Source organism: Macrosteles quadrilineatus, unplaced genomic scaffold (assembly GCF_028750875.1).
Source record: "Macrosteles quadrilineatus isolate MER2022 unplaced genomic scaffold, UCM_ALF_1.0 Scaffold_8__2_contigs__length_117827958, whole genome shotgun sequence".
NCBI lineage: Eukaryota > Metazoa > Arthropoda > Insecta > Hemiptera > Cicadellidae > Macrosteles > Macrosteles quadrilineatus.
In genome coordinates, this window is record NW_026542601.1 from 11,237,372 (window position 1) to 11,251,806 (window position 14,435).

The window sequence follows — 14,435 nt, forward strand, 5'->3', positions numbered from 1 at the left end:
TTGTCATTAGTTGTTAGACCATCTCAACAGATTGCACCACTCTTTTTTGCATTATTTTTGCATTACTTATGAAGTCTATTCTGTGTAGAGTCAATGGTTATATGTAAATAGCGCATGTCTTTTAATAATCACTCGTCTTTTACATAAATTTCATATGCGTTGAATCGTGAATTCGAATAAATATTTTGCATCATTGTATTTTGCAAACATTAACATTGTACTATTACTGTGTTTTCATCAAAACCCTATGAGAATTATTATAATTTAACATGTTTGAATAAAAATGTTATTGGAAATAGTTAAACATGTCTAGCTCTGCTCTTCAGTATCAAATTCAGTATTTATTCAACCTAATTGTAAAATAAACAAAATGTACAAGTTTTATTAGTATAAAAGTATGCACTATAAACGTACAGTTTATGACCTATAACATATAACCCATAACCTATGGCCACTAGAACTACTTGAACATCGTATAGTCATACCCCTTTACTTATACTTTTATAAACGAGAACTAATACAGTGTATTCTACATTTTGAGGTTTGAGTATTTTAGTTTTTCACCAAACGTGTATTTGCAATTAGTAAAACATCGTCATGGATTGTGTAAGTGAAAACTTATAATAGACAAAATACACGTACATAGGTAATTTAGGAGACCTTGGGATACTAATACTAATTCCACAACCGGAAAAACAAGTACTGTATTGACATACAATTTATACAAAGCTTTCTCTTAATACACGTATTGGTCTACAAATCCCTTCCTTAAGTGTAAAAAAGTCAAGGCTAAAGTGATCACAACTGCATTACAATCCAACGTGTAGAATCTCCCGCGCAAATTCCCGCTTTTTCTCGCGCATTTTCCCGGTTATTTTACAATGTTTACAAAATAATGATTTCTAACACGTGTGTTTGCTAAGCAGTTATTCCGGAACAGAGCTTCACAACACAAATTAGTGATCAATAATAATCACATGCTGTAAACAATAAAACTTACTACTATAAGTTATGTCTTACAGTAAGAATCTTATAGTAGGAATAGCCTACTATAATATTCCCAAAGAGTGAAACTAGAGTTAGAACTAGTTGCTGAGACTGGTTTTTAATTGATTGAAAGTCAAGTTGTAACAGTAAACAGTTTATGGTAGTGACAACTTACAAGACGAAATATAAGGACAATCTCCATGTCAGCTAATTTAGTCTTAACTTTACTTATGTCTACAGACACTTAAACATAGTTTACGTAGGAAAACCTTTTTTGTAGCTACGAATTTTCATGTTTCTTTCTTATGCGTGAAAATAAATAGATAAAACGATAAGCCAATTTTATGGCTGTAAGATGCGTGTTGTAAAATTATTGAGCAAAACCTAGATATTTCTGTTTGCTTCTAAAGTGTGACCACACGTTATTCTTTATCATACTTGAACATTTTCAACTAGGTACTTTTTAGTAATTAACGTTTATAAAAATTGCATTAACACGAGTAAACAACGTGTTATCTATTTGAATGAATAATTTTCTTAATTAACACGTAAACTTCACAGAAAACCTCATTTGAATTTATTGTATTTATCTTAAATCAATATAAACGGTACATTTAAAATTAATTGCATACTAATTAATAGTAAAATTGAGTAAGTAAATTAGTTGTATTGCGTTTTTAGTAACACAAATCTTTCTAAAACTGAATAAAATGGATTGAAAATCGACCAGCTCTAATCCAAATGCAAATCAGTTTAGTTTATCGTCCTAACGATTGCTTAAAGGAAAATTATGTTATAACTTACACCCAGCAAATCAGTTCAAATTTATTTTCCGCGTGATAAAATCAATGAGGATAGTCTGATGCATAAATTTCCTGAAGTTTCGAAATCTGTTAGAAGTGGACCGGTAATTATCAGTAATTGATAAGCCATGACCTCGACTCCAAAATATAATCTGTGTCAACTGCTGCTCCAAAGGGACTTCTTGTCTGGATATTTTAATTTGAAATTAGTTACTGCCAAAACTACACATGTACGTCCTAAAACTTAGATTTTAAAACCCAAAATATTTTATGACCATTCATATGCTTCATCTTTATGCCAGATAAAACTCAAATGTTAACCTTTATTTCAAAATGTATGCCATCGTAGTCTTTTCAACACTTTGCTATTAAGTTGAATTTTCCAAAAATCTGCGAAGGTTTGTTTCTGAAGCACTAATCATATAATACATAAAAGCTTATAAATGATGACTGTAGTTTTATCAATGTTTTCTAAAAATTATTTTTAGCTTGGACATTCATTCAGCTTAAGCGATTTAGTTTTCAACTAACCCTGATAGCGCACCAAAGTTACCGGAACCCAACACTTCTTTACGTCATATTCTTAGCATATTTAAAATATAAAAAAAACTACTAGTACCTTTTAGTCACCTTATATTTAAAAACTAGCAACAAATGTTTATGTCAGAAAGGGAACAAAATAGGTAAACAAAACAATGGATGTTAATTTTTAATCCAAAGATAAATTACAGTCGGAATCTACATACACAAATTGAAAATTTGAAAAGTAAACAATCTAAAGGCAAGTTCTATGGCCTGAATTAAAATTCTTTAGCCAGTTCTACTGCGTACCTAGACAAATTTAGTGTGTAATGTCTAGGAGTATGACTTAAATTTTTAAAACCCATCTAAAACTCCTTTTTATCTATTCGCAAATAACAAAGAGTGCAAATAGTAAATCTATATTAGATATACTTTAAATATCCATTGAAATATATCATCAGTGTATTTAATTTTCCAATGAAAGTGTTTTGCCACAATGGAAAGTTACTTTAGTGGATCCCCCTACCCTTGAACTTCAATACGACTGTTTATCATGGCCAATGTTCAGTTGCTATATATTTGGTGTGTTATACAGGACTCATTGTAATATATGTTTACAGGTAGACTAGCAGTCATATGTATAGGACTGTTCACACTCGCTGTAGGCATCATTCTTTCTTCCGTCCCTTGGCTGGACTACTTAATATTAAAGGTAACTATTTCATTATTACTGCACAATATTGTTTAATATAGAATTAGAAAGCAACTAAGATTTATAAGGACATAGTAGCCTGACACAGATTCTATATTCCATTCCACGCTCATCTTACAGTTAGTATAGGTCTTATAGGATATATTCGTGCTATTTACACTACTGGAAACTTCAAGTTATAATTAGTTGTCATGTTAGTTGCGTCATCTGTCCTAAGTGAACAAGATTTACTACTTGAAATTAACAGTTTATTTGTAAAAGAACAATTGATTCAGTAACTTTTTTGTTTTCCATTGTACACAGTATTCAAACTCTAATGCAATTCTAGCTGCTCACAGTTTTTACCAAATATATTTAGTACTCGGTTTAACCTGACTTTCATCACCATGATTGTTAATAAACATTCATTCTTCGAATAGTTAGTTCGTTAATAATCTCTTTTCACTAAATAATACTCTACTCTTTCATTCCCTCAAAATATAGTCTCAGAGTTGTGAGTTTTGGAGCTCAATACTCCCTTGTACTCTATGAACTCTCAACCTCTTAACCTGTTGCTCCTCTTTAATTCATATTTTACAAAATATGTCACTACTGTGATGTACGACATTCCTGGCCATATAAATCATTTTTGTGTCTGTGACGCATAGCGGCACGCTATAATTTTTTATAGTGTGTGCGGTTCGCGAAGCGGCTGCATGTTCATCTCGTTGCCTGCCGCGACTGCATCAATGCTCTATCCCCACTTTTCCTAGTCTTGTCCTCTTTCTTCGAAAACCGGCATCTGGACATAGAACCTCTCGGAAAAGTTCCAGGACTTGTCTTCGATGTTTGGGATAAGTTGTAACATTTAATATGTAGAAATTAAGTAGGGAAAATGTCTGGCTAAGTCAGGTAGCTAGCGGGGAGCCCTTCTGGCTCGCCCGACTGGTGAAATGTAGGAAACAAAATGTTAGCCGGGTTCGCTACCCTTAAGGTAGCGGACCTTCTCAAACCTGTTAGTTAAACCACATGTTCCCAGAATGTAGCTTAGCAATTATCCGTCAATTTCATACTAATTAGCCACTCAATATTCAATCTACATATTATTTTCCCTCACTCATCAATGTTAGTAAGTAATTTCCCAAGTTCAGTTCATGTTTGAAGGATAGGTTAATATTTAAATAGTTAGTTCAATTGGTTCAATCAAAGCTGGCTAGGCAAGTGTTCTGATCTGGGTAAAAGGTCTCCGTCCCTCTGGTCCCCAGCAATCTTCCTAATTTTATTGGTAGCAGATTCAGCACGCTTATGTTAAGTTTGGTCCAGACACACCCTCTCCTAACCTATTACATTACCCCATTTATTCCCTCCTGATTACCGAAATTCCCTCCTCCATCCCCATACCAATAACCCAGTAGTTCCCCCCTACCTCAAACGGCCCCCCGGTTACATATGGTAGCAGAGCGTGGTTACGATCCACGGACCTCTGGGTTATGGGCCCAGAACGCTTCCAAATGTGGAAGGTTCTGACCAGCCTGGTTGTAATAGGCACCTCGGACCACCGGACTTTCCCGAACCAACCACGGCAGAGAGCGGGATCGTGTACCTCAAACGGCCCCCCGGTTACATGTCCACCACTCCTCTTAGACCTATCAATCTTGCCCTCTTAACCATGAACATTACAAAAACAAAAAAAAACAGCATCTTGTCATATTAATAACATGGTGCACTGAGTTGGCACCACCTTGAGGATCAGAACTACACCATTATCTTTACATTGAAATATGTATACAAACTCCATACTTAATGTTCATACATTATTATGGATTATTATTATGGACGATTAAGTATTATTCTATCCTGATAAATCCTAATAAAGGAAACCTTGGTTTTTCCTTTTTTGATAGGCACACTTGAAAATTAACCTCAATATGAGTGGAAGATGTGTGACTTAAATTCTATAGGCCTACGTTCCTCGGGACATAGTCTAAGGGCTAACAAATAGACCCAAGTAGGCTAGAACCCAGATGAGTGAAAAATTGAGTGAGATTGCTATTTTCGATTTTGGATAGCTTACTTATAATCTTACACTTGTATTGGGAGGCACTTGTACTGAAGATGTAACTGTATTTTCAGAACCTGAGGCTATGGAACGGCACCCTCAGCTACCATTACTGGCAGAAGCCCGGAGTGCTCAGGTTAACCAAAGTATTCATCTTCAACGTCACCAATCCAGAAGGGTTCCTTAACCAAGGTGAAAAGCCCAGACTGGAAGAAATCGGCCCTTTCGTCTATAGGTGAGTGATTTTTTTCCACCAATAGAGGTTTAATCTTATTTGATTTTAGAAAGATATTGGAAGAGGCTGGAATATATAAAATAAAATGGAATTCGATGGACACTTGGGTGTGCAAAACAAATATTTTTACAAATAGCGTTGACCTAGTGTTTTGTAATCTGTCCCAATCTTTATATAAACCTTTTGAAAATGTATTTAGTAACAAAAGATATCGTTAATCTCTCATCTGAATAATAAGAAAATAATTCGAATAATATCAAATAAACGTGACAGATTTTGTGTAAGATGTACAATGGTTATAGTTTTGTCATGCGAATACCCGATTTGATGATTGCTCCACACAATCTACACTGTTTTTCCCCGTTCCAAGACTTTAGAGAAGGGAAAGATCAAAATGGATAGAAAACCTAATTGAATTGTTAAAAAAATGCGAATATTGAAGTAATTTGCTACACTGATTTAACATTTTTATCATACCAATAAAAACATATTTCTAATAGATGAACATTGGATTTGATTGCTGCTGTCAACGTTTACAACAATTATAACATTGCGCAATGTAATAGACTGGCTCTGGACGAGTGATCTAACAGGAAGGTATTTGACAGCTTCTACGCTTACTGCGGTTTAGAACCAGTCAACTGTTAAACTTATGTTCACTGTCCATTACTTACATCATTGCTTTCATAACAGCTGATCAAACAGCTGATCTACTTTCGATTGTTAACCGCAAATATTTGTTCGGAGTGTTTACAATCAGGCTTGTGTTGAACAAGATTAATAATTGTTGTCCCTAGATGTCGTTTATATTTATAAATTTACTATTGAATTCTCCCAAAAAATTAAATAAATTTTCCTTTTAATATTCAGAAGAAGATTTTAAGTTACGCCTTTAGCGTTTGTGGTCTAGCCATAGATTGACTGCGGTATATAAAGATGGTAACACTATCTTAAGTTGCAATTTGCTGATAATATATAGAGTCTGTAACTGGATTAGCTTACTAGTTAACCTTCTTTGCTATCGACGTTTAAGTTATTCTACGAAATAAGATTACAAAAATAAAATTGTTAACGTTTCAGCTGCTAAAAGGAAAACTAATTAGATATAGGTTTTTTTCGAAGTAGGCCATACTTCTAATTACCAGGCAGTTCCAAACCTAGACAATTTCCGAAACATTTCCGAACTATCTTTTACTTCCATCATATTTTATAGAGAGCCATTTCCACACCACTTTTTACTTCTCCAAGAAATCCTTCCCAACATCATGACCTAGATGACAAGGGCGACAGCGCAGATTTATATTGTGATAAATATATTTTACGGCAGTTTTTGAGTCGGTCCTTCTTGGCAACAGGAGGATTTCCCCACTTGATTGATGATATGTATTGTAAGGTACAAGGTGGTGACAGTAATGAACTGGGCTTTATTTTTAGCAGCTCGGGAAGAAGTTAAACTTTAACATTGCAGTAATTCTTGGTAAAATCTTATTTGTACGAACATAAAGTTCACAATATTGGTACATTTTTGTAAGAAGTGATATTCGTGGAACTTCATAAACATGTTCATCCAGTTAATGTTATGGATTATTTCTGGGTTAAGAAAAAATATGTAAATAAACTGTATCAGCAATCTGACACATACTTTCTCCCATTAGCTTGTCAACAACCTTTATCATGGGTAAGCGATGAGAGTAACTATGATATTTAATAGGTAAAATCACAAAAGTGGTATTATATTTTGAATCGTATGTTTTACGGGAAGGGGGAAGGACTATTTTGTTTCGAATCATAAAGACCATAACAGACGAATTTCAATCGGAACCGGTTTTTTTCAAATATCCATTTTCCGTTGTTTCATGAGGTGTAATGGGAAAGTAGCATAAGTTACAATAACTTTTGAACGTTAATTCTTACAGCGATAGGGGGGTGCACTATGTTGTTAAGAATTATAAGGACCATCGCATACTAATTTAAATCGAAACCGGCTTTTTTAAATACGGTTTCATTTTATTTTATGAGTTTTTAGCGAATTTCCCATATAGGGAATAATTAGCGAATTTCCCATATAGGGAATAAGCTATTACCGTAGTACTCATGGTAAGACCTGGACCCGGGACCGATTTTTTTTTTCGTTTTGAGGTCCCTAGAGGCCAAAAACACTATCCGTTCAAATTCATATATATATATATATATTAGATATATATATATATATATATATGTGTCCGTTAGCGCGATAACTCGAGCAAAAATGATCCGATTTTGATGAAATTTGGTACGAACGTGTAAACCTACGTTTATTCGAACGAGTTCGCGAACCAGCATGATCGGACCATGGGAACAGGGGTTTATGGGGGCTCTTATGGGGTAAAAATGGGTTTTTCCTATTTTTGACCCAAAAAACATAAAATTTTGAAATTTCTTTCCAAACTATTTTGTAGAGCTTAAAAAAAACAAATAATTTAGTATATTGAAGCGTTATAATGCGCCTAATGGTTACGGAGAAAATTCCAAAAAATTGTTAATTTAAAATTCCCATGTTATTCTTATGGAGAATAAGTAAACCGTTGTAGTGTGCTTGTTTATTAACATATTTTGCCCAAACTTGGAAAATGTTTTTATTTCTTACTAACTATTAACATTTTACATAAAAAAAAAAACACTTTTACCCTCCCTGTTGCAGCAAACCTAAGTATGTGTTAAACTGATTCTATTTAAATAGGGAATAAATGTGATATTTTTAAGGAGACATTTTAGTCTAAATCCAATCAGGCAAATGGAAATTCGCTTAGTCTGCAGGTTTGCTGCGGCGGGGGTATTTTTTTAATGGGAAAATAACAATAGTTACAACAACTTTAGAACCGTATTTTTTAACATGGATGGGAGTTCTACCATTTTGTTCAGTATTTAAAGGCATGCTACATTTTGATCAACATCGTTTGGGCTATTTTTGAGAAAATTCCGTTATTTTATGGGTTTTATAGGGAAATCACTTAAAAAAATGGATTACAGGTGTGGACTGTAGCTCTGTACACATCCACTACACACACACACTCGTGGACAAACATCACTTCGAAAACCACTGGTTTGGGTTCAGGGGGGCCCAAAACTGATAATCCACTCAAAACTGAAACTCGAAAATTTTGACGAAAACAATACTTTCTCCGTCTATGAATAGGGCGAGAAAGTAAAAAGAACTACCTAAAGTAAACATATTTTGGTTATCAAACTCCACGACACAAATTAGTGGCACACAAATTATCGTCAAACCGAAAATGTTACATTTTAACAACCGAATACTTAAAATTAAAGCTACACCCTTCTGCATATGTGTACTGAGAATTCTTAGCAGTGAATAAGTAAAGGCATTTGTTTCTTTACGGTATTTATAACTGTTTACATTCACAAATCTCCAGTTAATGAAATAAAAACAGAACATTGCAACAAAAATTGTATTTATCGTATGAGTTCTTTTCGCCTCTAAACCCTGCAGTAGCCGCCAGGAAATACGAGTGAACTATCGAAGGACTTTCAACTGATTTAGCAGCCATAGCGATTCGTACCACGGCGGGACATCCTCTGTATTGAGCCGTTAATTCTATAAGATATACCAGCAACATGCTTCGTGCATCACAATTAAACTTTATCAAATCACCTTGGCATACATAACACCTGCATATTCCAAAAGAGAATTTTACGTGGCAAATAATTTGAAGGGATGAAAAATTGAAACGTCAATTGTTGAAAATCATGATTTAACATTGGTTAATTATTTTACTTAGAACATAAAAATAAGTTATAAAGTTTGTGTACACGTAGATGGATTAGCGTCTTAAGAACATTGTCATCACGAAATGATTACTCCATCAGCTACCTCGACCGTTAAAGTCTCCGTGCTTCCATTTTTTTTGTCTTTAACCCTAAACAACATGGTTGAAACTTTTAAATAATTATTGGCAGAGGGATTAGCTTTGTTATTGTATCAGGTTCATTTAACTACCGACATTTCGTACAACAACGTGATTTTCCGACAAAACACAGAAGTAATGTTGAAAAAACGATAAACTCGTGTATCTATGATTTTTTCCCAACAAATCCAAATGCTAAAAATTGGTTATGCAAATATATTACACAAAAATCAAACAATGAATCATCAGTGAAACGCTGAGTTTTTGTCGGGAACAAACGTCACGTCAAAACCCAACCAAACAACTTTACCCTGACATAGCTGCAATATGTTGCACGGAAATATTGCACTATATTGTATTGTATATAGTCCATATTGTGCCTTAACCTATAACATAATACTATTGACAAATCGTTTACCCATGGCTGAAGTGGAAAAAATAGACATTTACCCCCAATGAAGCTTTTTGTGAGAAGAAACCCCCCTAACTGTATCCCGTGGATAGGATGTAATTTTGTGTGACTTTCACATAATGTGACGATACCTTCAAGGACTTTTCTCCAAATCACTATGTGACATTATAAGACTATATTTCACGTAGTTTTTTTACGGTGGCGTTATTTTCAGTGACAAAGACTTCGATATTTTGCCTCAATGGTCTACTACTCACCCCAATCATAAGTAACATTTTCTATCCTAGTTTGTTCATAGCAAACGTTATATCACCATTACACCACGCCAATGTCGGAAGCCCTGTGTGGCTGTGCAACACCCATTGATCACATTAGCCAAGGCGCGCCCCTGGGGCCCCTGATTTGTCAGGCGCCCTGTGGGGGCGCCGCGTTGTTAGGCGTCCCGGGGCGCATATCTCATACATCTCCTACCATTGGCTTACTGGCACCTGGTTTTGTCATTGTTTAGCCTGATTAAGGTTGACTTTTAATTCGTTGTCACTTTAATAAAGTAGAGGTCGGGAGTTTTAGAAGGGAGAGGCACGGCTGGAGAATTAACATTGAACGGATGTTTAAAAATTTCTTCCGTTTATGTTCCAGTAAATAAAAAAATATGTGCTATGGACTATGTCAAATAACATTTTTATTTATTTACTATCAACAATGTATGTACTAAACAACGTTAGGGAACTTTCGTGACGACGAGTACCATAATTTGACATATGAATGACTCCTCACCCGTACTAACGAGTAACTCTTTCTACCCCTTACCGCCCCTTACTGTTACCACCTACAGTATTCCCATTATACAAAATCATTGTCACATAAAACTATAATAATATGCTATTTCTTTATCACAGTGAACTAAACTTTATGCCTCAAAATTGTTTGTTTTTTTAGTATCTACAACGAGATGTTTTTTTTTTTTTATATTTACCGTGAATTTTAAAATTACTAAAAACGAACTACCTATGTATCATGAGTAGCATTAGGCCTATACATTTTTATGGTTGAAACACTCCGTAAAAAATAATTTGTTAGCGTACTTCAAAATCAAAACACTGGTCTAATGTACATGAACATTGGTTTAATGTATTCGTAACACGTTTATAAATTTCCTACCAGAAAAAGATTATAAAAATTCTAACTTTCTAAACAAAATACGATCATTAAAACACCATTGATTATTTTAAGTGGAATCACAATACATTCTATAAATATTAGCATTTTTAATTGACCCATGTCAATCAGCCAATCAATAGACTTGGATGGACAGGAGAATTCTAACGGAATGCTCAACACTTCAAAACAATCATTATTAAGTAGTTTTACATCAATTTAATCTCAACGAGAAAACAATTTACAGATATATAATCAATTTATTCCTTAATCAAACCCTACAACTCAACTTCTCATTAAAAGGTTTAACTGACAATAATGGACAACAATGCCATATCTATGATTATCCAGGCAATCAAGATTCAATCGATTTTCAATTGTTTCTGACTCCCAGTCACAGTCAATTAAAGGAAACGCACGACTAATTTATTCGATTATCGAACCTGACCTTCAATCGATTTATCGAGTAGTCTACATCAGAGGCGTAATCAAGGTATATGCAACAAGTACAGTATATGCAAGTTGCACCTTTAAATCAAACTAAATTATCATAATATTTTGCATGGCTATGATCCAATATATTAAATGTACTAGCACTCTTTAATGCGTCCTTTATCGGAAGTTATATAATCTTCTTGTGGATGGTTCTAAAAAATTCCTAATAATTTACATTTGTTTTTATTTATAATAATCTAGATATCGGCTATAATGTTCTCGTTTTTGTTCCCGTGTATTGGAATAACTAACTGGGTATTATTGTTTTTTTTTCTTCAAATAGTTTAATTATCTGCATAAAAATCTTTAGTTTCGTTGAACAAATAGTTTCGGTTATTGGATTCAACCATCTATAAGCCTACAAGGATAAAAAAAAATATTAGTAAATTTTTAAAAGTTGAAAATATTCGTTTCTCGTTTGCTTGTTTTATCAAAATTTGCTGACGATTTTCAAATGAAGTGCCGGCGATTGTTTTATTTAATACTTAATCGTAAATTTTACTAGTAAATCATCGTATCAACGTACATTTCAAATAGGGTTTAACATTTGACTAATAACCAATAGTTGGTTCTATAACTTACTAAGTAATCTATTGTACAACTTTAGTTAATTACAACATATTAATTATTTTTAAGTAAATTGTAAATATGAAACCCATTGGCATAGGGCATTAATTGCGCCAACTGACCTGAGTCAGGTAGTCGGGTATTCCTGAATTGCCCCAACTACTCCAGGGAGCCACCCGATACGTTCATTAACTAAGCCAAGTGGCGGCCCTCTTGGCCTGTATAATTGGGTATGTTAAGGCATTGACTATATATATATATATATATAGTCAATGGTTAAGGTTAGGTTAGGTTAGATTAGGTTAGGTTATATTAGATTATGTTAGATTAGGTTAGGTTAAATTAGGTTAGGTTAAGTTAGGTTAGGTTAGGTTAGGTAAGATTAGATTAGGTTAAGTTAGGTTGGGTTAGATTAGGGTAGGGTAGGATAGGTTAGGTTAGGTAAGGATGACATGTAAACAAGGACATTCCCTCTACTGGCAACTCACTCCTACCTGGCTTGGGCTTGGTGCAACTAACATTTATTGGGACCTTTTGAAAACTTGGCGCAATTAAGGAACTCTTTGGCGCAATTAATACACGACCAAATAACAACACCTCGTCTCTCTGCCCACCACACTTGTCTATTCTCCACACTTGTCCACACAACCCTGGACCAGACAATGTTTCCGCGTAGCAACCAGCTCTCCTTGCGCATGTTTTCAGACAACACTTTTACATAACACCAATCACCACTACAGTGTATCGCGATAGAGTGGAAGCGGTTATTTATAACCTCTATATCGACTGCGACTGAGATGATAATATTTCAATTAAGTTCCAACACTGAATAATGAATGAGTCTCTTCATTGTCATTGTGGCGCCTACGATGTGTTCACTGAAACTATTTGAGTAATCTGTGTCTTATGTTAAACTGATTATAAATCAACTATTTAGGGGTGGTAAGGGTTTAACTAAATAGTTTGTCACATTTTGCTATGGTGTGGTTAAATTAAACTTTGCTGCCGTAATATACTGTAGTACAAACGATTCTATTACAAAAAAGGGGCGTATTTATATAAAGTTTATCAATTTTCTAAGATTAGGTATTTTCTACCTGTACTGTGTCGAAAAGAAAATGAGCAAATATTGTTAAAATAAAGGTGTGTAGCAAATATTTAATAGGTTACGTAAATATGACAGTAATGTATCAGTAATTTTAGCTGGTTTCTAGAATAGTAGTTTTTTTCTCGTATCGATTGAGCTATTCACCATTCTTTCTTGTCAGAATATTAAAAATATATTACTAAATAATTTCTTACAACAAAGTCGATTTACAAAGGTTCCTACAAAAAATCTACAAATGAATCCTAACCACTGCACGAGTTTTTCTTTACAAACCCCTAAAATCGTCGCAACATCCGAATATCGTCCTCGATCGTAAATCATCGCGAATCTGGCTGAATCCCAGCTGATTCGCCCACACGTGTCCTTGGCCTACTGAGTCGGCAAAAACACAGCTCCAGGAAGCGGCGCCCCCTGATTACGTGGATCAGCTGATTAACAGCTGTCCACCGATCACCTGATAATCAGTTGTTCTGTCGCAGTACTGGGCATGCTGCGGGTGTTGCAAGGCCCTTCCTGGATTTGTTTACACTAAACGATGTGTTTTTAAGTTTTTTTTCGTTTCTTTGATTATTCGATTTTGTAGTAAACATTAGTTGTTTTCGGGTTTCTCATGGAGTTAAAAATGACGAATCAACTGGACTTTGATTTTAATCCAGGAAATGTTTAGAGACGCCTATTTCGAAAACAAGTTCTTGGCAAATAGTTTTGGTTTTGTTTACGAACTGCCTCCTTCCATTGAGTTGTCTCACTTCAAATATAAAGAATTATATGGCTGATAATAATTTAAATACATTGTAGGGCAGAATGTAAGGGAATATGACATAGTGTTAACACGAAAAGTCTTCTGCAGTTTTGGTATATAAAAAAATCAAAAAATATCAAATTCAGAACTATAAGTAGATGAACTTAAGTTTTGTTGGTTGAAACGCAGGACTTATAGCCTGAATACCTCAAATAGACTGAGAACTTGTTATGTGTTTTAACCCCACTTGAGGTTCCAAACATTAAGCAAAATTTGTCTAATAGTGTGGTAAAAGCTGTTTTCAAAGTAAACATCTCCATCTTTATAGTTTTCTCAAATTTTGTATTTAACTATTTGAATTTCTCTTACCACCTTGGACGCGTAAGATGGCATAACTATAAGACGCGAATTTCAATGGTGCAATCAATTTCAAGACGACCAGTGTCAAAAACAACATAATCAACTCCAAGGACGGATATGTCCTCATATACGGTAGTATGTGTCAGATTGATTACTCTTACAAATTTAAGTCCTTTATTTCAACTCGTGTTGCACATGTTGTGAAATAAAAACAAAACTACACAGTGATTTACCGTCTGTAGTTTTACGCCTGATTGCAAAATATGATTTCGATATTTCAAAACACAAAACGTGCTTGCGTTAGTTTTCTTTTGCAATCTAAAATTCAAATCACAACAAAAAAAACCGACGGAAATTTGTGCATTATCTTATAATTTATTGTAGAAATATA

The 14,435-nt window shown here is 34.3% G+C and overlaps 1 protein-coding gene across 3 annotated transcripts in view; it reads left to right on the forward strand.

Annotated features, from left to right (window-relative positions):
- The window catches only part of LOC128999846 (scavenger receptor class B member 1), a 160,028-nt gene that overhangs the window by 96,667 nt on the left and 48,926 nt on the right, over positions 1-14,435 (forward strand). For all 3 annotated transcript variants that reach the window (XM_054426555.1, XM_054426554.1, XM_054426556.1), the window contains 2 exons: positions 2,933-3,024; positions 5,137-5,297. In XM_054426555.1, the coding sequence (XP_054282530.1) occupies positions 2,933-3,024; positions 5,137-5,297 (253 nt within the window). The remainder of the gene's footprint in view (positions 1-2,932; positions 3,025-5,136; positions 5,298-14,435) is intronic.